Source organism: Balaenoptera musculus, chromosome 7, assembly GCF_009873245.2.
Source record: "Balaenoptera musculus isolate JJ_BM4_2016_0621 chromosome 7, mBalMus1.pri.v3, whole genome shotgun sequence".
Taxonomy (NCBI): Eukaryota; Metazoa; Chordata; class Mammalia; order Artiodactyla; family Balaenopteridae; genus Balaenoptera; species Balaenoptera musculus.
Genome location: NC_045791.1, coordinates 26,146,784 through 26,170,479, shown reverse-complemented (window position 1 = coordinate 26,170,479; position 23,696 = coordinate 26,146,784). Strand labels below are relative to the sequence as shown.

General features: G+C 36.9%; 1 protein-coding gene across 1 annotated transcript in view; it reads left to right on the top strand.

The window, feature by feature from the left end:
• Positions 1–7,854: 7,854 nt before the first annotated feature.
• Positions 7,855–23,696, top strand: part of LRP1B (LDL receptor related protein 1B) — a 1,897,582-nt gene continuing 1,881,740 nt past the window's right edge. Inside the window, exon 1 of the mRNA XM_036857483.1 lies at positions 7,855–8,629. Within this exon, the coding sequence (XP_036713378.1) occupies positions 8,446–8,629 (184 nt within the window). The 5' untranslated portion in view covers positions 7,855–8,445. The remainder of the gene's footprint in view (positions 8,630–23,696) is intronic.

Below are 23,696 nucleotides of genomic sequence, written 5' to 3'. Positions count from 1 at the left end.
CTAAGATTTCTTGGATTTTTATACATTTATTGTGGCCAAAGAGAGGATTTCTCAGGAACACCTTGAGTAGAAATATTATGTCCTGTTGCCCAATGATTATATTTATTAGGCAATGTGTTCTAATTTTTGTTTGGGAACTGTGACTTCCATAAATCTAAAGTGTATGGAGGAATTGGGGGCAGAGAGGATCAGTTTCAGAGCCTCAAAACCAGTCCGGCACTTGCCTCCGTATCATCCTTGAAACTATAGTTTGCTTTCACTTGCAACGCAAAGCTTGAAGCATGACTGGTTCTCTAAACTCCCCAGTCAAATTCAGACCTGGAATAATTTGTCCTTTAACATATTTTCTTATATGTGAACAACAGAGTATGTTACTTTTTCTGAGCTATTTTCATAGTGGTTAGATGTACTTTTGTGTAAATGTCCAAATTGACTAATCTCCTTAGTTTTAGATAGAAAGTAAAGACTAAAATCAACAATCCTTTGATTAATCTTATAAAATCTCTGAATGTAGGTCAATATGTGGCATATATATGTGTGTATGTATGTATTATATATATATTATATATATGCCTTTTTTCTCATATCATGGTAATATAGTTTTTAGGCAAAGTCCAGTAAAGGGAATAAAAACTATTTCTTTTAGTTTCCATTCATTTTCTTTTGGCAAGAAAATAACAGTAATTTAAATTGGAATAAATTAGGATTGATATACACCTAAAAGTCCAAATTGGTACTTCTTTTAGAAATAAGTGCTTTTAATCACAATGTAAGACTGAATAACCAAAAATATTCTTGGTTATCCTATATCTAAACATAGCTATTCATCCTCTTCTAACTTTTCTGTTGCGTGCTTGTGAATAACATTGTCTTAACACTCTTTTTGTTGTTGTTATGTAGTATGGTTTAGCATGTGAATGATACCCTTGGTAAAATCTATTTACAATGCAGAATGTAGCAATGGAAAGTCATAAAAGCATTTAATGGTCTTTCAACTATAATTTAACTTTGCCAGTATTCATGCATAAAATCACACATTTTCACAAATCTTGATAAATATATCTAGGTCCAAATGTCACTATTTTTCTTCCCAGAAAAAGAGGCTTGACACAAAATTAGGGCATTCTGTTCTGGACTAGACAGCTCCTCTTTGCATCTGAGTTTTTATTGTGATTAAAAAGTATAATTTTCATAACAGAAAAGCACTTTCAGAGGGCAAGAGACATTTCCTATGTGAGAGAAATGAATTTTTCTACTTAGAAAAAATAAATAATGTTTTGGAAAAGTTAGTTCTGTAACTTTTCTTTAAAGCAAACTTTTTAAAAAATGTAAAAACTCAACACTAAATGTACTCCATTTACCACACACCTATTTAGTACTTACCCTGTGACAGGCACCGTGCCCAAATGGAGCTGCTGACAGCCTCTGAAGAGCCGCTCCCAGTGGGAATTAAGCAAGGCATACTTTGAAGAAAGGTTTGTTTTTCTCTTCTCTCTTCCTTTTTTAATGTTTTGTTTCTCTTTATTGGTTTTTTTTTTTTAATTTATGAGATAAAGGAATAGAAAAAAGTAGATAATTACTCTTCATATTAAACCCAACAAGACAAAACAAAACAATTACCTGTCCTAAAGTAAAAAACAAACCAAAACCAAAAACAAAATCCTCAAAAAACAAACAAAAATCTAAACTTGGCCAAAGATACTGTAGCTCCAAAGTACTTTTTACATTTTAACAGTGACTCATTTTATTAAAGTATATAAAAAGTGTAATTAATATAATTCTGGTATCCCATCTTCTCAGTCCTCTGTCAATTGCCTACAGCTAACCTCTATCTTTGTCATTGTATTATCCTGTTTACTTCAGATACAGGGATGTATTTCATGGCAGAAAGACCAGGGAACAGCAGATATAAGAAAGATTAAACAAGTTTAAGGGAAAAAGTGGAAAGCCATTACTCAACAGTAAGACAAACAGTCTCTGAGTACCTAATGTAGGGAAAAGCCCATGTAAAAATATCATATGGGAGGTTATAGAAATTGTGCAATGTTAAAGACTATATAAAAATTAAACAAGAAAAAAACCATTTGGATATTAAGTAGGAAATTACTAAATATAAAGTGAATAAAACACTTGAAAGGGTCCCAAAAGAATAGCTATAATAAAAATAAATAAGTGAATAGAAGTTGAACCAGACTTTTCCATGTCCTCTTTTTGTCCTCTGAGTCTATGTGAATCCACAACACAACAGAATCCACTGGCTCTTGATTAATTTGTGTGTTATCACTGACAAAACTTCTGGATGTTCTGAATTCTAAACATTTCTGAATTTCCTCCCAAGTTCTAGATCAAAAGAACAATGTGCTGATTGAATAAATGTCCGTATCAACACTCGAGATATTTGAACATACATTTTATGATTTCTTATTCAGAGTCTAATTCTAATAAAAAGGCTCAGGTTTCTCTATAAAGGTTTATCCGTAAAGATATTTTCCAAGAAAGACGCAGCTCTGATTTTATTGGGATGTCTCAGCGGTGGACTTTATGTGTCAGTACCTATGGTTCACAACAGCATCCCACAAGATCCTGGAAAGAGGGCAGTTGGGCTGCATCCTACGGGCCTACAAGGCCTGTAGTTGCCCAGCTTCAAGACTGAAGAAAGAGCCCGGAGTCCACGACAGAGACAGCAACTGTTTAATTGAAAGGGGGATCTTACACGTCTGAAGCAAGGGAATTGACCTCAGGTTGGCTCATAGGTTACCAGGGAAACCAGCAGAGGGCACGCCCCTCACCCCCCTTGGAAAAGCTATCATGGTGGGGATGTTCTGATCTAAAGATCAGAACAATCACTAGCTGGGCTGTGACAAGTATGTAGGAAGGTCAGTCATGTGAGTAGGGTGTGGGTGAAGCAGGTCAAGCAGGGGATGTACAGAGAGCAAGAGAACAGCCATCTGGTGGCCTGATCATACAACAGCCCATTAGCACTGAAATGACCTTTGACATAGAATGAAACTCTGCTAGTGCAAGAACCATGTGTGTTTTCTTCATAGCTATTTGCACAGTGCTGAGTGCAGTGGCTGTTACATAATATACAGCTATGAAGTGAATGAACGAATTCGAACGCCCTGGGCTACCCGTCCTCAGAGCTAGAAAAAAATTAAAAGAATATCAATGAGGCTCCCTATATAATATAAGAAAGTACCAGGAACGTCATTCAAGGGCTGTTTCTGACATTAATAAAATGTGACCTCAGAGAGTCACTTTTCCTTTAAGTTTTTTTCATCTGTAAAATGTGGTAAATTGGAAGAGATATTCCTTCCAGTTTCAACAACCTTAGAGTTTCTAACTAAAATTAAGGAGCAGAAAGATGATGACCAAAAGGATAGAGATCAAAATCCTCAAAAGCTTATTCAGACAAAGTGCATCCTGACTATGGACCACTGGCGACCAACTCCCAGCATGAAACACTAACTTTGTTCTAGCAGATAGAGACGACGATGCAGAGGTCATCTTGACCACAAGTATGTCAAGGTTAAAAAACACTAATAGCAACAAGCCTTATCATCAGCAACTGACTTGAAATTCAACGGCTATTTCTACAAGAGTAGAATGAGGAGGATTTGATGAGTTTGGGGTATATCTGTATTCCAACTCTCTCTCCCACTTAAAACACACATGGATTGCATTACTACTGATTGTGCCTTCTGAAGACATATCCAAAAAGCAAAATAAGATTTGTCTCTTAAGTCTATGTTATTATTGTGGAAGTCAATTGTTGCCTAATGAGGTTGTCTGAATCCATAAAGAGTCCTTTCCTCCCTACTGTCAAAAGTTTGTCAAACAAGAGTCAGAGAAAATGTAAAACAATCAAATCCGTATTGACCTTTTATTATTTATCCTTTGAAAGTTATAATTGCCTATCATTTGTGCTTTTCACTGTAATATGTATATCTTGAAGCATTTACAGATCACGACGGTAGAGAGAAGTCGAGACATATACAAAGAGAAAAACCTAATTTGCCTGGAAACAGTTTTACTTTCCAGGTTTAATTAGATAATTACATCACCCTTCATTTTCTTCACAGGTGTACATACCTCCTAATACTTCACAAATGGTGGGAATTAAAGCTGCACCAAACTCGTGTTAATCTCAGCTAAATCCCCATGTCCTCGTTGAAACTGCATGTTACCAAACACAGCACACTTCTGAAGGAAAGCAGTTAAAAATGTGATATGCATTGAAATGCTGCAGTTGGAGAAATAAAGTGAATCTAAAGTTTTTTGTTTGTTTGTTTTTGTTTTTGCTTTTTCCTTAGTGGCTTTGTCCAGCGTAACTGTTTCTATTTTAAATCACTGATAATGTTTCTTTAACAATTCTCATTCTCCCCACACCATCCCCTTCCTTTTCCTTCTCATCCTGTGTCTGCTGCTGCCTGGCAACTTTTCTGTGTGGAAAGGCAGGGTAAGAACTCTAACAGCCCTTGGAATGATAGCTACAGAAATTCCTAGCAACCTGACTTTCAGGCCAACTCTCCTTCACACACATCACTTCCATGAGACAGACTGTCCTTCTTGGTTCGTTAGGAGACAGGTTCTCCTCCAAATATGGCTTTCAGGTGTGTAGTTCATGAACTGTTACTGTCTGTGGCAAAGGCCCCAATAGCACAAAGAAAATAATTAAGTTGGCAGAAATGAAATCTGATGTTTGATCACATATGCCCAAAGCATGGCTCTAATTGGGAAATATAAGATTACCACTGACTGATAATTAATATTCGTGTGTTGTTTTAGAGCAGAAAGTAAGAATGATTGGTTCTACTTTGTTTAATTTATCTCAATGAGAGATTTCATAACATTGTATAGTTTGATGAATTAATTTATTTAACTTGTCAGTGTTAATAACTCTGATTAGAATGAAGAAATTATAATGGGCCATCGGAACACAGAATTTGAACAGTAACTCTAGCTAGTCTCACTTTGCTAATAATATACTTTGTTAATTTCTTTTTTTTTTTTTTTTTTCTTTTTTTAAAATTTTATTTATTTATTTATGGCTGTGTTGGGTCCTCGTTTCTGTGTGAGGGCTTTCTCTAGTTGTGGCAAGTGGGGGCCACTCTTCATCGCGGTGCACGGGCCTCTCACCACCGCAGCCTCACTTGTTGCGGAGCACAGGCTCCAGACGTGCAGGCTCAGTAACTGTGGCTTACGGGCCCAGCTGCTCTGCGGCATGTGGGATCTTCCCAGACCAGGGCTCGAACCCGTGTCCCCTGCATTGGCAGGCAGACTCTCAACCACTGCGCCACCAGGGAAGCCCAATTTCCTTTTTCATTGAAGTATATATGATGGGAAATAAAAGCGTTTCATAGGAAATTATACTTTCTCTTTTATATGTAATTCATTATATCTGGATAGTCATTCAAAATCTAGAAGTAATTTATTTTTAAAACTCAAATTTGGCCTGGACCTTTATCATTGATGCCCATAAAAACTCTCTCTTTTGATGAATTGGTCATTTTCAATGGATATTTGGAAGAAGAACCACCATATACAAGTGATCTGTGTATGGGACAATTTTATTCTATTTCCTTTTGACACGGGTCTTATTTCAGTTTTAGAGCAAATATGTATCTATTAATATTTACTCTGTTATATATTATTATGGCTTTGTGGTATGAACCAGTGTCCTTATTATAACTTTTGTCTTAAAAATCTGCTTAACATGCATTTAAATCTACATGTTGTGCCCACTTGACAACTGATACATACTTAAATATCCATTTTTCCACCAAATTGCTATGGAGTGTTTTTATACCATTTAGGTCTTCGTTAATAACATCTATTTGCATTCTTAAAATAAGTCCCAATCTTTGTTTTAAAGATAAAATTGAGAATCATTCATAATTGATGTTAAATGTTATCATCTTTCCTTGGTATGCTAGCCTATATGATAGTTAACTTCCATGATTGCTACCACTATTTTACACCATTATTTTGAGTCATGTGTCATTCACACATGGTGATTTGATTGTTGACTACTAAAAAGGAATTCTATTTTGCTTTATTATACTGGTCACAATGTGTAGACAATGCATCCTTGATTTTCTTCCATTCAGGGCAGTTAAAAAGTCAACCAGATTATCTAAAAGAGATCAGCTGGTTTTTGTTCTGCCTAATTCACTTAATACATTTATTATTAGGAGGCACTACATATTTAAAATGTAACATATTGAGAATATATATTAGAATAAAAATCTGCCGGGAATTTACTTCTCTGATTATCTTTCATAACTTTTCCCTTTAAATAGCTGTGAGTGGAACCCAGGGCTGCTACATATACTGCAGAAGTGAATGAGTCATTGATTTTCAATCACAGCACTTTGGTACATGGTAAGAGTCTTTGGTTGGTTGTACTGTTCCTGGCTGCTTTCCTCTACCTTGCAATTTTTGAGATGGGGGGTAATTGGTAGTAATAATATAGAAGAGGAAGCATCTGAATGTGCTTAGCATGGTTTGCGAGCTCTCCTCGTTTTATTGCCAAGACTTAAGTGGATATGGATTTCCTAATAGCTGACCTCCTAGTTGACTGAATGGGTTCATGTCAGAAAGACACCTACTTACTTTGTTCCAATGAAAGACTACGTATTTCACAGAACGCAGAGGTCTGTGGACCCTTGAGAAAGAAATATTTATTACTTTGTGCATCATTCAAAACTTACCTTTCTCCCGCTCTTCACTTATTCTTTGAACTCTGCCACTCATTCCAAAGTTTCTCAATTTTTATATGAAGTAAAATAGGAAAACTCTTTGTTTCCTATATGAAATGATAAAATGACTAGGTGAAATTATATGCGTAACAACTTCAAAAGAAAAAAAAACAAACTTTTAAATGTGGAAAGAGTCATCTTTTAGGCATGAAATGAGTCAATTTACAAGGGAAAATAAACTTAATATATAAAATATGGCAAAACTGACCTAAAGAACATATTTTGTAATCACAGACTAAGTGGCAATGTCCCTCATAGTCACCTGTGTTCTTTGATCCAGTCTAATTTTAATGGTTTCTGAAGAGCATCCAAAGATGTTTCTGGATGATTTTACTCTAGTAAGCAGCTAGCTCATCGTGCTGGCATTCATCTAAAATAAGTTTCAACTGGTAAACTGAATAAAGTATTTAAAGCATCTTTCCTTCCCTTTTCAGTCATCCTGTTGCTTAGTTTGGTGCTTTCCTTATAGTTTTCCTTTACACCCATCTCAGGTTTTTAAACATTAAATACAAAACATTTTTAACCTTTGCTGTTAGGCAAGAATTACTGATGTCACAAGGGAAAAAAGGTAAGCCTTCAACTATTAAAATTTCTGAGTTTTAACTCAACCATTTTCAAGTAACTAAAATTTTAGGTACTTGGATGATCATATTTAAAAAGCGGTCATTCGAACAACTTTTTTTTTTTTTTTTAATTGCACTGATTCATTTTAATGCCTCCGATGGTTTGGGAAAGTTCTTAAACTACCACTATACTATGTGGAAGAAGAAAAGAAAAGAAAACAAGCAATTAAAAAAAGCATCAAAACATGTTCAAAATGGTTCAAGGTATCCTTTTAAAAAGAGAAATCCACTGTAAAAGTGCCAATTGTCTGCTTTAGGGTTCCCTGCTTAGGGGCCTCTTTCCATCCACCTTCCCTTCTTATGCAACGGGTGATAACTTTGGGGGTTTTGTTTTTTTTTGTTTGTTTCTGCTGAGTCACTAAATTTTTATCTTTGTCCCTAGGTGCTACTCAGCGTAAAAGTTAAAAGTGCAGCTCAGAAAGCATTGCATTTGTGTGGCGAGCAGAGGGAACCATTTCCCTAAGAGAAGCTCAGTTACTTGGCTAGTCCTTCCTTCCGGGGAAGGAAGCTTCCAGGGAGCGAAGGGATCAAATCTGCTTTGCCTAGAGAAGCATCTATCTCAGCGCTGGTGGCTGGTAATTCCGAACTGGCTGTTAAATGCGGAGCTTTCCAGGCCCCTGGCTGGCTCAGCCCGACGCAGAAATCTCCCCTCCTCTCTAAAGACCCAAATCCCTACAGAACCAGCTTGGAGTTACTTTCTCTTCAAGGAGACTGAAATAATTGTGATTTGTGGTGTTCTCAGTTCGCGGTGGTATTTTCCTGTTGTGTTAAATGCCTCTTACTAAGTAATAGATGTGATTTATGTGGACGACGGAGGGGTGTGTGGCGGACCGGGTGATTAATCAGTGAATTCCCCTCCGCTGGCATCTCACTGCCCCTCTTTGCGTGATGTAAGATCAGACGTACCCTGCATTGAAAAGTCAAGACACACGAGCGGCTCGCTCGCGCTCACACACACTCTCTCTCTCCCCACCACGCGCGCATCCCTACACCTTCCACATCCTGCTCCAGGCGGACTGGCTGGGCTCACTGAGCTGAAGAATTTCCAGTGACATTTGTAAATGACGCTGCTCGGTTCGGGGCTCCGAGCCGCCGCCGCCGCCGCCTGGCCGAGGGTGCAGCCGAGCAGTCTCCGGCGCTGGCTTCCTCCCCGGGCGACCACGATGTCCGAGTTTCTCCTCGCCTTACTCACTCTCTCGGGATTATTGCCTGTCGCCAAGGTGCTGACCGTGGGAGCCGACCGAGGTAAGGAGAACACCTTGACCCCCTTCCTTGCCCCCGGTCTTCCTTGGCTTTCCTGCTGGGCGACGCTTGCAGATAAGTGAGTGTGGAAGTTAAGTCCTTGCGGCCCCGCTGCCCGGGACCCTGGGCCACTGTGCGCCGTTCTCGGGGGGCGGGGGGGGGGTGTGTTGAGAGGTGCGGTGAGGGATTTCCGAACCAGCTACCCGAGTCCTCGGCTCTCCCACAGCTTTTTCCTTTGGCCCTTTGCGGGTCCTGATTTCGTTTCCCCCGGGAGCGTTTGGACTTGACTGCGCGCCTCTGTCCGCGCACCCCAAGCGCTGCAGATGTTGGGATCAGCGTTCGCGTTTTCAAGACTTCCCTCCGCGCTCACTCTCTTGGCTTCGAGCTTTTGCGGGCTCCGGAGGCTCCGCGTTAAGTGTGTGCTCCCTTAACTTATCTCCAGGGTTAAGTTCCTTACCTGCTGCACGCAGGGTCTGTGGAGAGGGGAAAGCGCCGACTCCAGCCGGTTTCCTCTCTGTAGCCCCTTTCTGGGGCAGACTCCGGCGAGATTCGGGTCATCAAGGGAGAAGCTAACGCTTTCGGGGAGCTTCTGGGCGCAGGCACCTGCTTGAGCTTGACGTTTTTGATTCTGAAGGTCTGTGACACAGCTCATGGTGCCTGGAGACGCTCACCCACCACTGGTGTTTTGCCCTTGCTTTTTGTCCGAAAAGCTGATGAATGGTACAAGTTTAAATGGGAATGGGTATGGCGAGCAGAGCAGAAAGGAGAGAGGAGGTGGGCATTATAATAAATCTGGGTTTTGTAAACTTTGATTTGGAAACCCAAGAATCCCTGTGCAAGTTTGATAATCTTTGACAACAGTCAGACGGGTGAAAAAAGAAAAAAAAAAAAAGATAAATAGTTGGGCCGTTGGCATTGGAATTGTTAACTGCTTAAAGTAAAATCAGAATTATCATAGATCTAGTTTTTTTGTTTGTTTTTTGTTTTTCTAAATCATAGCATGAGTTCATATTAACTGATACGTTTTGTTTTTTGGGCTAATTAGAAAAAAAAAGAAGTAAGAAAGATAGAAAATGTACAGATCTCAATGCCAAGCAAGTAGGCAAAAGGTTGCATTGGGAGATTTAGTGACTGTTTATATGAAGCGAATTATGAATTGACTAAAAATTATTGCTTCATTATAGGAAAGAACAGGGGAATGAATTGTAGTGTTTCTATTCAACCTGCTGTGGGCAACCAGATTATAGTCTTTATACCATACCCACACTTGTCATTTCATTTACCAGTACTGAGACTAATATGAGTTCCTTTAGAAAGTCTTGACATTTACTGATATGTCTTTTAAACATATCATTGCCACCTAACCGTTTGGCTTCTGAACTTGCCTTAACTTGCCTTGAAGTTGGTGTGGAATAGTTGAAAACTATACTGATAAAATGGAAGCACATAGCTCTAACTTGAAATGATGATGCCTTTGATCTGGAACAATCAGCTCTCAACCTTTCTTAGGAAAAATGTTTGAAGTTGGACCAGAACAGATGAACAGAATGAAGCTTTTCAGTCCTGTGTGCTAGCAAAATAGAATGGCACTGGCAGACTGCTGCTATTGGGCTCTTTCTGAGTGAGTCCCCATTCTCCAGAAATTTGACCTCATGTAGAACTAAGTCCTCAGTGCTTTTGTATGTGTTTGTGAGGAACAGGGCCATTGCTACAATGATTGGAATGAATACCTGAATATAAATATATAGACCCCCCCAACTTTCTTCTGAGATAGAAAACTAAATAATTAAAAGGATTAGAATTTGGTGTCAATTTAGTTCCAGTAGGGAGAGGGATATCTAAGATATAAATAGGGTACATGGAAAAGGATTGTTACTTTTTCCTAAAACTGAAATAGTGTCCCATTGTATCATCATGTCAGCATCAGAAGTACTATATTGGATAACACAAGTAAAAATAGTTATAGACCAACACTTTACCACTGTTACACATATTTAACACAACTTTTAAAAGAGCTAAAAATGCCACAGCTAGCTATCAAAAGTGAAAAGGGTGGGTCCCATTTGGAAAAAGGAGGGAGAAAAAGAGAGCAATCTTGTTGAAAGTTAAAAAAGAAAGGGCTGCTGCATTATGACAAACTTCTCTTACTGAAATCCTGAAACAGAAGACATGGGAATATAAGCTCAAGAAAGAGGTTAATGAGATGTAGCTTTCTGCCCAGGCTTATGTCAGTTGTCCTTGAAGAATGGAACAGGCTTGTGAATTACACAGGTGTGTTTTGTAGTGCAAGACCTAGCTTCATGCCAGAAAATGAGAAAACACTTTCAGGTTCTCCAAATAAGTACTGAGTAACGGGTAGCTTCTTAAACTGCGTGAACTAGATAGAAATGGTTATATTACCCTCTACCCATGTTTCTCTTCCCTTTGAGTATAAACTCAAAAAATTTGTTTAAATAGAAAAATACTTGAACTTGTATGCTTGTATTCAATTTATGCACATCCACTTGTCCTTTAATTCTATGTTGTTTATTTTCTTAGTTTGCATTGATTTAGGTACAGAGATAAGCTAATGTGCATGTCAGTTCTTATTAGATTTCATCACATTTGAAAAAAGGAAACATCTTTGTAACTCTTAACAGCAGAATGTGGAGGATAAATCATGTTCACTTAGAATCAACCAATGTGTCATATAACAATGTCATATCACATCAAAGTATCGCTTGATAAGGATTAAGACTTAAAAGGAAGTATATTTTAAATTGTCAAATTTTCTGAGCAGAAAAGGGATTGAGAGAACTAAAGCTAGTCTCTTTTACATTTTTGAGTCTGATAAACTGTGGAAATGTATTTCCAAATAATTAAAGTTCATCATTTAATCATTTAAATGTATATGTCTATAAAACCATCTAAAGCTGGCAATCATGTGTATTTCAAAATTTTAATCTTTCTCTACTCAAAGAAGAATGAGCTGCAAGCTGTGTCTCTTTATATTCCAGAAATACTAAAGTTTTGTTTTGAAGAGGTCTCTATAATCTTTGAGTTTTCGTCTCTCTCTTTTACTCTCTCTCTCTCCAGCTCAAACTGAAAATGGTGCAAAGGAAAGGAGACAATAGAAAAAGAAAAATTTCAATGCGTTTAAAGAAGAAAGAATGTAAATTATAGAAAACAGAATAAGGGAAGGAAAGAGAAGGGGGAGGGGGGAGAATGCCAAATGACACTTTTAGGAAGAGGCTGAATCCAAATTAGTGTTCCTTAAAGAAGAGATTAAAGTAAACCTTTAGACAAAATAATTTCTCAAGATAAATGTTTTCCTCTGATATCAATAATAAATATCATATGGAAATGTTTACAGTATACAAATAAAGAAACTTCCATCCATGTGAGGCTGGATATAATTAAACCTAAAGAATGGAGAGACACATGAGAATACTGCAGAAAACTTAAATGTTGTTAACTGTGCTAGAATTGGTAAATGGTAGTGATTTTTTAAAGTGAATGTGAAAGAAATATTCTTAGAAAAGGTGGTGGATGAGTGATATAGTTAATATATTCTTAAAAATGAGATGACACTTTGTAAATGCTACTTATCGTTCATGGTAGAGTCATGCAGAGATTTTTAGTTTGCAAGTGTATTGGATCCAGGACATTAGTTTCTTGCTGCTTGTCTTGTCAATCTCTTTTCAGAGCCTAGGGTGTACCATAAAGATAGGCTTTATTTAAAGTCACCTGGACTGAACATGACTTGGTCTTTTATAAGTATTACAATGATGAGGGACCTTTGTATCTTCCCTCCATTCTATGATACAGTTTTTTTTCATGATTCTGCTTTTAATTTTTACATCTTCTGTGAAATGTCACCTCCTCTTTCTTCAATTCCTTCCTAGTTGTAGGGATTCTATGTAGTAAAAGGTACCAAGCAGATGTATTGATACATTTCTCTATCTTCTGAGGCTGTCTGTCAAAACAATTCTTGTACAAAGGAAACACTTGTCTGCATTCTAGATGGCTACATTCAAAGAAGTAGAATTAACACTAAAAGTTAAACATGATTGTCCCAACATGATGTCATTAGTTAAACTAATTTAGCAGTAAGTGGAACCCACCTGTTATATAGATATACCTTCTTTAAAGAAGATTTCTTTAAAACGGCTGCCTTGGTGCACAAAAACCTATAAAAACACCACTCTAACCTGAAAATTGGAAATAGATTTTTAAAGATTTTTTTTTCGATGTAGACCATTTTTAAAGTCTTTATTGAATTTATTACAATATTGCTTCTATTTTATGTTTTAGTTTTTTGGCCACGAGGCATGTGGGGTCTTAGCTCCCTGACCAGGGATCAAACCAGCACCCCCTGCATGGGAAGGCGAAGTCTTAACCACTGGACCGCCAGGGAAGTCCCAGATAGATTTTTAAATGAAACTTTTATTTTTAAAAAAACCCAGACAATATATGTCTAATTTTGTTATGATTGCCTCCTTGAAAAACAAAATTATGAAATGAAAGAACTTTGAGTTATTTTTCAACTCCGAACATGCAGTATTCTAATGAATGAATTTCCATTTAACACATAATTTGTTGTAACAGAATCTTACAGTGGAGGAAGTAAATGTCAAAATGTATTTGCCTTTGAAATGTCTGTAATTATGATGCACCCAATGTTTATAATTTAAAGCAATGTTTTTAGTAGCTGGACTGCTAAAGAAAAGTAGAGCAAAAGGTTGACTACTTTTTTTTTTTAATTTTTATTTATTTATTTATTTATTTATTCATTCATTCATTTATGGCTATGTTGGGTCTTCGTTTCTGTGCGAGGGCTTTGTCTAGTTGCGGCAAGTGGGGGCCACTCTTCATCGCAGTGCGCGGGCCTCTCACTATCGCGGCCCCTCTTGTGGCGGAGCACAGGCTCCAGACGCGCAGGCTCAGCAACTGTGGCTCACGGGCCTAGTTGCTCCGCGGCATGTGGGATCCTCCCAGACCAGGGCTCGAACCCATGTCCCCTGCATTGACAGGCAGATTCTCAACCACTGCGCCACCAGGGAAGCCCGAGGTTGACTACTTTTATAGTGAGTTAGCCAGAATATACTGGACCAAATTTCTATCAGGAAATAGTCATGTTTATTCTAGTTACTTCAAAAAACCTTCCTTATATTCTCTAAAGAAATCCGAATCTTTGTATTTAATCTAAAAATAGTGACCAAAACCTACCTTGATGCATAGAGAGCACAAATCATATTTTCCTTTTCTTTCTTTCTTTTTTTTTTTTTTGTGGGAAAGGGAGGGCAAAATATTTCTAACCAATCAAACAGAAGAGTGTCGAGTGATACTTTTATCCTCTTCTGTGGAGTTGCTTTACATCTTCATATGGATTGTTATTCTCCAAATTTTACCTGTAAAACAACCCATTGACGAAGAGGCATAAGAAGGAAATTGCAACAAAGCAATCACCAATCTAACAGTCTACAAGCCTTGGGGGCACTCTACAGCTGTTTTGTTTAGAAGGAGATATTTAGCCTTCTTTAGTTCCTTGGAAAAAAAGTTCCATTATTTAAACTTTACAAAAACTTGAAAATATCTCTAAATATTGAGTTTTTAAAAAGTTACTTTTCGTACTAATTCACATATGTGCCAATGCGTATATTTAATCTCACTTGCTTTTGAAGAGTATTGTGCTTGCAATAATATTTAATGACTGTTGTCGCTATTCTGTGCGGTCTCATTTGAACAAATTGTTAATCTGTCCAACTACATCTGAACCCTTTGTATTGTAGAAAAGGGAATGAAGGCTTCAGAAGATTCTGTAACACATCAGAACAAGTAAGCTTAGACCTTCAAAATTTATATGCTTTTTTTCTATTAGAAGTTTTTCTGCTATAAGCTGGGTTCACAATTTTAGATCTATGTTTTCTCCTCATGAATGATTTGGTGGCCTCCCTTCCCCCCCCCCAACCCCCCCCCACCCCCGGCATAACTACAAGGGCAAGTTAGAAAGTATGTATTATTTATTTCTCTGTTTTGAATTCAGTGACACCAAAATATAGTTTCTTTCTCTCTTTCCATCCTATTGCTTTAGGCCATCTCTATACAAACCCAATTATGTTGATTGAGCTTCCTGACTAAACAAATTGGTTAAACGGACTAGGAACTAAATGAGAGTCAAACTGTTAGATAGTAGCCAGTCAGTTCTGGTAAACAAGTAAAACTGATCTTGCATAAAAAGCTTAAAATTAAATGTTATGGAAAAACAACCACAACATATTTCCCTGAAAAACTTATGTGTGATACTTCATATCTACACTTTGTAGAGTAAATCAGATGTACCACTGTCATTGTGCCTATCATAACAGGCAAATTAAATATGTTTGGGAGTAATTATATAGTTATATCATGGGATAGCATAAGAGTTTAAAACACTATTAGAATATGAATAAATACATGCTCTGAATTTACTCCTATTCAGACGAATGTTACTTTATTGAAAATTAGTTGAAAATTATTATTTTTCTTTACGGGCTTTATTTATTAACAGTTATTTTTTCATTTTGTAAAATATTTTACAACACTAAAATATATTTCGAAGTCAAAGTCAAGACCCTCTCTCAATACAGAATATATAGTGGAAATCATTGCAGTGATAAAGTGGACAACAGCATTTAGTGTGCTTTTTAATATGACTGTAATAACTTTTTCATGCAGTCACATTAACTTGGTTTTAGTCTGCACTGCAATTAGATGTCCAATTGTGGTTAAAAAAAATGCAATGGCTTGATTAAGTAAATGGGCCCACTCATTTGTTGCTGATTTCCCAGTAGGTCAGATTCTTGTAAGTATCATCAGGACAAAAGGCTTGAGTTGGTAATGATGGTGTTACTTAATATTGTTCAATAACTCTGCCACTCATATTTGTTGAATAAGGATATATTATCTACATTTGGAATTTCTCAAATATTCCGAAGTTGTTGTAAATATACTTGTCAAAGGTTTCTTTAGCTACAGGAACAATGAAAAATATTCTTACTGTAGAGTCATCTGTTTAATCTTATTTTTCTCAGAAATAAGCTTGAACACAGTCATGTATATATGAGTTTCCATTTACATGTGAATAACATTATAACTATGTCCTTTATAGAAGACAAGTTGAGAAAGTACCTTTTCATATGAGATTCCTTCTAACTTTTTTAAGTAAGAGAAAAAAGAAAAAAAAAAAAAAAAACTTCTTGAAGAAGATAGAGTGCGCTGCCTTGCTGTAAGATACCAGCGTTCCATTTTATCTCACAATGCATTCTTATTAACAGTCAGACATCTCTTCCTGAGATGCATGCACCTCATTGTCCGGCTGGCTTAGCCTTCAGACCAAAGACAGGTATTGTTGAAACACGACCTCATTTTAGTTGAAAGAATACATTTCTTCTTTAGGTAAGGTCAAGGTATCACAGACTTGTCTCTTGTTTTATTCTTACAATCAATAGGACATTCCTTCCTAACTTTTCCACATTGCATTGACATCCTTCAACTTCCAAGAAGGCTTAACTTTAGAAATACAAATACATTAATTCCTTAAGAAGTTTTCTACCACTGAGTTTTTCTTTAATGACAATTTGTACATCTTCGCCCTTTCTTCTTAAAATGAGAAAAGCGAACTAAAAATGGGGAGGGATGGGGGAGAAGAGAGAAGTAAAACTCTGGTTGCTTGCTTTGAGTGTTCCTGGGGTATTTTAAGATATTTGTGGAAAAGAAAAACTGCAGGATAAGGCTGATAACAGAAATGAGTTTAGAATGACTGTTTTCTTTAGAAATTAGGATGTATAAGGAGAGGAAGGACAAAGATGCTAAGAGAGAGAACATTGACAGTAAGAATTTTTTGAAGCTTCAATCCACACAGATCAGGTAACTGAGGTAATTAGGAACTTCAAACATTTGCTAAAATATAAATTCTTGAGATTTAAAAAGACTTGGTTTTTAGATTATCTAAGACCTTGTGTGCATTTTCTAAAGCTTTTAATGATATATTTTATTGGTATTTTACCATGCTAAAATAGGAGGTATGCTGTATTAAAATATTCCACTTTATTCAACTCTATTAATTTTTAAGGCATTTTCTCATAATTAAGCTCTGAAAGTACAGTGATAACGATGCCAGCCCATGGGTGAGATTTTTGCCTTGTCAGGTGAAACTATTATAGATCACACCTTCTGGGCATCCATATTTATGAGATTTTTCATTAAAAAATAACTAAGATTTATAGATAGAATTAACTAACTCAGAATTCAGGCCCTTTTGCTGAGTCCTTATATTGTTGTCATTCTAAGAAAAAGGCTAGCGATTCACCAGCACCATGCTGATGGCCTGTAATACTAGTGGCGTACAAATCTTACTTGGGGGAAAAGATAGTGACTTTATCCAACATTGACCAACATTAAAAATAAGTAGAATTTAGAACTGTCTGTCTTTGGATAGAGTTCTCTCCCATGCTAGGATGTTTACTTCTGTTTTCACTTGCTGATGATATTGTCAAGTATTTTGAAATTAATCCTGATAGTGTAAGAACCAAAATCTTAGGACTTTTTTCCATTCCCCTTGCTGCTCTCATTGCTGGGAGATCATAAGGTTATGAAGGGCATGAGGGTTTTATTCTGTATGTATTTTAATCTGAGTCCTGTGAAAACACCACCAGAGGTTTACAGAAAACTGCTCCAACCAGCTCTGAAGAGAGAGACCTAGCAGTGTCTTTCACACCTTCCACGAATGCGAGTTAGACAATGTATGTGAAAACGTAGCGTGCATTGGTATCGCATTACATAAGTATCCATTATTTCATTAATTATAGCATTAACTTAATGTGTATTACTAATAGCAGTAGAAATCCCTTACATTTTCAGGACACTTTAATTTTGTTCTTGGTTTTTTCCTCCTGAAATCATATGATCCCTGAAGCAACCCATGTGGTTGGTGGTCATTCATTTATTTATTCACTGGTTCAACAAATTTGAGCAGAGATATGCTGGGAGTTGTTCTAGAGGTCGGGAAAGAGGCAAGTGAGCAAGTTATACAATGTAACTAGTCTGTCAGAGCTTACATTTTAGTGTACATTTCAGGGAAGGAGGAAACAGACAATAAGCAAAATGACACATACTATTTTGTGCTAAGAAGAAAGAAAAATAACATCATGTAATCAAGAGCAGGCCTTTTTTTGTGAAGGCTGACATATTTGCTGAGATAAAAGTGATGTGAAGGAACAAGCTCTGAATGGTTCTGAGGGAGGAACTTCCCATGTAAACCCTTGAGAGGAAGTCATGATTTTGACATCTTAGAGAAAGGAAGAAGGTCTGTGTGCCTAAAGTACACTGCGTGTGTTTGGAAGAGAAGAGGAGTGGGGAAAAGGGTATTTATGAGTAGGTCAGTTAGGACTTTGCAGATCAGAGTGAGGCATTTGGGTTTTGTTCTCATTATAATAGGCTGCAATTGGTTGTTTAATCAGAGGTGACATGACACAACTTAATTATTTACGAGATCGTGCTTGCTACTGAATAAAAAAGGACCAGAGACACAGTGAATACAGTTAAAGGGTTATTGTAATTGTGCAGGAGAGATGTTGGTAGCTCAAACAAGGGGGTAGCATTGTAGATGAGGGTGAGATAGAGGAGGGACTCAACATCTTTAATATAGGAAGATTTTCTATAACAATGAATGTAGCACCATTCAATATATCAGAAGGATAAGGCATGAAATAAAGCCTCAAATTACCATCTTGGGAGAGTTAACATTCTAGGTTCTTTGAAAATGAATGCATTTTGTTTTGCATCACCTCTTATTGATTTGTATGAAATGTTTCATGATATTAGGCATGTAATGGTCACGTGTGGCCCCTGCAATATTGCTTGCCTTTTTATTACCTTTTCCCTTTATTTCAGAATTATTACTACCATCTTCCCTATTACCCATACCGTGTCCGCAGAATGGAATTAGTAGAGTGACTCAGTATTTCTTGAGGGTTTAGATAAAATAATACACTTAGTAACATTCCAAGCACTGGTAAATGTGGCAGCAACTATTTTGCTGTTATTTCTACCAATATAAGCGGAAGAAATGAGCATTGGCATATGTGAAGATTCTTATGAGTTTTTTTTTCCCCCCCTTGAGGAAATTCTCATTGTTTTCAAGGAAGAACTCCTTTTTCATTGTCCCCAAATCCTTGACATGATTGAGAAGAATTTGTGCTTTCAGTCACGTTCCCACTTACGAATATTTGATTAATGGGATGAAATGTTAAGAGAGCTGCTATCGGCTGTACTCATTACTCTCCCTGGAAGTTCCAAGACAACTGTGGAAAGGAAAGGGGTGGTGACAAATGGTGGGGGACCTACTGGGTAAGAGTTTATGACCTAGTGGGTGCTCCTCTTGGTCAATCAGGGCCCCTGGATTATTCTTCTGTACTTATCCACATGCATTCATTGAATAAATGTTATAGTTCCTACTATGTACCTATCACAGTGCGATTTATAGGCTGGAAGCAGAAGCAACTAAACAACATAAACCAGAACAAGCAATAAAAAACACTAGTTTGGCAATTGTACAACTTTGGATTTTCAGGGAAATGTTGCTTATGGCTACAAACCAAACCCATTTGGGTTTATTGAGTTCTTGATGGAGTTAAAAAGGAAAGAGGGAGTGAGGGGAGGAGAAAGAACAAGGAGAGAGGTTTTATGAAACTGATGGAAAAGAAAAAAATATTAGAGCCCAGAGGGTCTGTGGGAAAGAAAATAGGTATCCAGTGCTTGAAGGAAATCTGTTAATACTAAGTTGAATGAGGTATTTTAGGGCCTAAGTTACTAGAAGATTGTTTCAGGATTTGGTCCCATTGATTTTTTTTCATTGCTCTTTTTTTCTTTTGGCTCTCTTTTATGTTATCTACCTTGAGAAAAAGTCCAAGTTTAGTTTTAAAACTTAATATTCAAATCTGCATTCCAAAGTTAAGCTTAGCCCCAAGTATTCCCCACTGAGTTTCTTTTTAAGTTGTACAGGCCATCTAGTGCCAAAAAAGCAACTTGGGATAATCAACCCTTTTAGACACTATTTACTTTATATTGCAGACAACATTGCAGCATTATGGAGGAAATACTTCACCCCAACCTGAGAAATTACCTTGGAGATGCTACATGATCGTAACAACTAATTTAAAAAGACAACCTGTTTTCTTAGTTTTCAAACATGGTACGTCTTTAGATTAAGAAGTGAAGACGTATACTAAACAGACATTAGTTTAAAATAAAAAGAGATCCAGAGCTTGGGCATTTACAATTTCAGAAATGCTTAAATGAGATATTGAAGCAAAAGATCTCAACCAATTTATTTGTTGTGTAAAGAGCTTACCTGCAGGTTTAGTAGACATTTGCTAGATGCATGTGCAGAAATCTAATCTGTGTGTGACTTTAAGTTCAGTCCATTTTTCATTCACATTGTCAAAAGCCCCTTTAATAATTTGGCTCCAAGATTTCAGTATAAAACTCAACATTATGCATAGGAATAAGTTAAATATGAAATAAACACTAACATTTTATTAAATTTTAGAGTGACTGAACCAAATGAAATTTGAGGCTAGAAGATTTTGCATTAATGTTTAATTTGGGACTCACTGTAAATTTGTTTGTTGTGTACTGTAGCAGAGGGGTGCCAAAAGTTTGGAAATAAATTAATCGGAGTAATTGAAAACAGCAGGAAAGGGAAGGGTTACTTGTATATTTGTGAGTATGAGGTACGATTTACGCTCCCTGACTAGAACTCCTGCTCACATCACACAGAGGTCTGCTAAAGGGCTTTTTTTTTCTCTCTTTCATAAGGGAAAGGACTTTGGGAAAAGGTTCAAAATGAGTATAAGGGGGTTATTTATGTTTTAGGTAAAGCAAAAAAAAAAAAAATTATTGACTGCATACTCAGAATAAAAGGCATTTGGGCAGGAAATGTTGTGACTGCTTGGTACAGACTTCAACCTGCTATAAAGACCCAAGAAAAATAAACAAAGCTTATTCAGATAACAATTCAGCTGGCGAGACACCTGAAAAATCTAGCAATAGCAAGAAAATCACTTAAGTCAAAAATAAACTTTCAGAGATTGAAGCTACTTGAATTCACCAAGATTTAGAGATGAATGCCAAAGAGGATTAGTAAAACTCTCTTCCGTGTGAAATACAGCAGTAATGGCTCTATTGCCGTGTTTCAGACTCCTGCTTGAGAGTCACTATGTAAGTGAGAGTTGAGCTCAATATACAGTAAGGATAATAGCATTTCCTTAAAAAGCAGGAAATCATATAAAGAAACCTGAAACAGCAATCCTGCCCTTCTCCCCAACCCCCTTCTGCAAGCAACAGAAAATGATAGGCAGCATTTCGTCTGTAGTTTCACAGAGGGAAACAGGTTGGCTGTGGCTTCTGAGATCCCTAGACTCGGAGAAAAGGCTGCTTATATTTTTTTACTCATCGTGTTAAGTGATGGCACTCAGACATATTTGACTAACCTTTATGAATTAAAGGGCAAGATATAGGGCAAGTTTTATAAACACAAATGCATACAGCCCCCAGGCTGGTCAGAAGGTGCCCTGGTGACATGTAAATTAGGGAACTCCCACATTGTCCAAGGGGGCAGCTGATACTCAACTGTAGCGGACTGTAGGCTCCTGTGAATGTGGGCAGAGGATTGCCAGACCTCTGTAATTCAAGAGAGGCGAGGAGTTTTGATTTCTGTGCATAATTCCCTATGATTTAAATATTGTTGATCAAGAGTTTTTTAAAAAACGAAATAACATTGTGGGGGTCAGAATCACCAGCTGATGGATTTAAGACCCAGGCTGACAGCCGTGGTCCACTCTGGAGCCCCTGGGTTGCAGACATCAACAGAAGGTTGGACGTGGTCACAACGAAAAGACATTTTACTTGGTGCTTTACAGACAAAAGGTGGCCCTGGAGAGCTGAGTGTAATGCCTTGACATTTGTAGTGGATTATTTTTGCAGCTCATGGCTAAGGGAAGAAGGATACCAAAGACTAATTTCATCAGTGTCCTGCATCTCTGCCTCCAGAACTTTCTCTCCCCTGTGAGACGTAAAGGTAGAACCTGGGGAGAAAAAGTGGGCACAGAGAAAACTCTTAATGAGACGTTAGAGGGTCAGTGATATTAGACCCGATTGTGACTTAGGCGGGCACAGGCCATGGAAAGTTGTCTAAGAAACAAAACTCTCTCAGTAATGGTGAGGAAATGCTATGAGGATGATTTCTGTCTGCCTCAGCGCCACAGGGGCCTCATGGAAAATATTCTACCTGATAAGTAACAGCCACGTGGCAAAAACAACATTGCTGTGCTACACACACCACACATGGATCATTATTGAAAGGTGGAAGGGAAAAAAGAAGACCGAAAGGGAGAAAAAAGTATCGTGAAGTGAAGATGACAGAGGGCTGATCCTGATGAGTAGACAAATTCTCATGCTGAGACACAAATGGGATCACATTTAGGTTTGTGTTTCATCTTTTGTTCTCTCGGGAAAGCTGTGACCTAACAGGAACCAATGGTGTGCTCTATTACTTACACAATGTCTCTAGATTTCTTACCTATGTTGACGTAGGCATTAGTATATCCAAACTGATTATTCGAACTAGTTTTTCTTTTTTTTTTTTTTTTTTTTTTTTTAGGATACTTGTTTTTTATTTTATAGAATATTTTGGAAAATGAAAAATGTATGATTTATCTTTAAGGGCTATCACTCTTAAAAAACAGACTTTGCCACTGTGAATATCTGAATATCTGTGTGGTACACAGTTATGATTACTCACCATCTCATTACAAAGTATTGCATTGCTTCTATTGTTTTTTTTTTTTTTTTTTTTTTTTTTTTCTCACACACACTGTATTTTATTTTTACAAGACATAAATAGACTGACACCAAGCATTGTACATGAATGACCACAACAAAAGCAACAATGATTGCAATTACCAAACATGAAACACACTCATACTATGTCATAATATTGACATTCAGTCCAGTAATCCTCCACTGTAACAGCTCCTTTACTTTGCAGTGAAAATTGATTTGTATATTCTTTGCCTCTGAGTCCTTGTGGGATTTTTTTTTTTTTTTTAAATTCAGACAGAAAGTCACAAAAACTATACTCATCCTCATCAGTTCACTCAGTCCCATGTAATTAATTTTTTTTTTCATCTTGATCTTTTGTTAGCACTTTTATGAGTTCATCAGTTTTTCATTAGAGTTCTGAAAATGCTTATTCATTCAGTTCAGCAGTACAGTCAGTTACCAGAAACCTGTACTTGTCAGAGTCTTTTCCATGAATTTCTTGAAGATGAAACCCTTTTATAGGAACATATTTGCAAAATCATCAGAGTACACCCAGAACTGTCTGTAAATGACAAAAGACTTAAAAATGACCACGGTTAAAGATTTGATGAAAGTTCATACTAATGCAGTTGACAAGAAAATTAGTTATTTCTGAGATATACATTTTAAAGTAATAACTAGGATTATTACTTATAACATTATACCAGAACATATAAGATTTTTAGAAATTTCATGTAATGTCTGAAACATTTATATTAACATATTTCCATACATATTTCCATACAAATACAAATATAAGATTTTTAGAAATTTCATGTAATGTCTGAAACATTTATATTAACATATTTCCATACATATTTCCATACAAATACAAATATAAGATTTTTAGAAATTTCATGTAATGCCTGAAACATTTATATTAACATATTTCCATACAAATAACCCAATGAAAGTTTAGTATTAGTTGTTTTGTTTGTTTTTTTATACTGCAGGTTCTTATTAGGTATCAGTTTCATACACATCAGTGTATACATGTCAATCCCAATTGCCCAATCCAGCACACCACCATCCCCACCTCACCGCAGTTTTCCCCCCTTGGTGTCCATATGACCATTCTCTACATTTGTGTCTCAACTTCTGCCCTGCAAACTGGCTCATCTGTACCATTTTTCTAGGTTCCGCATACATGCATTAATATACGATATTTGTTTTTCTCTTTCTGACTTAC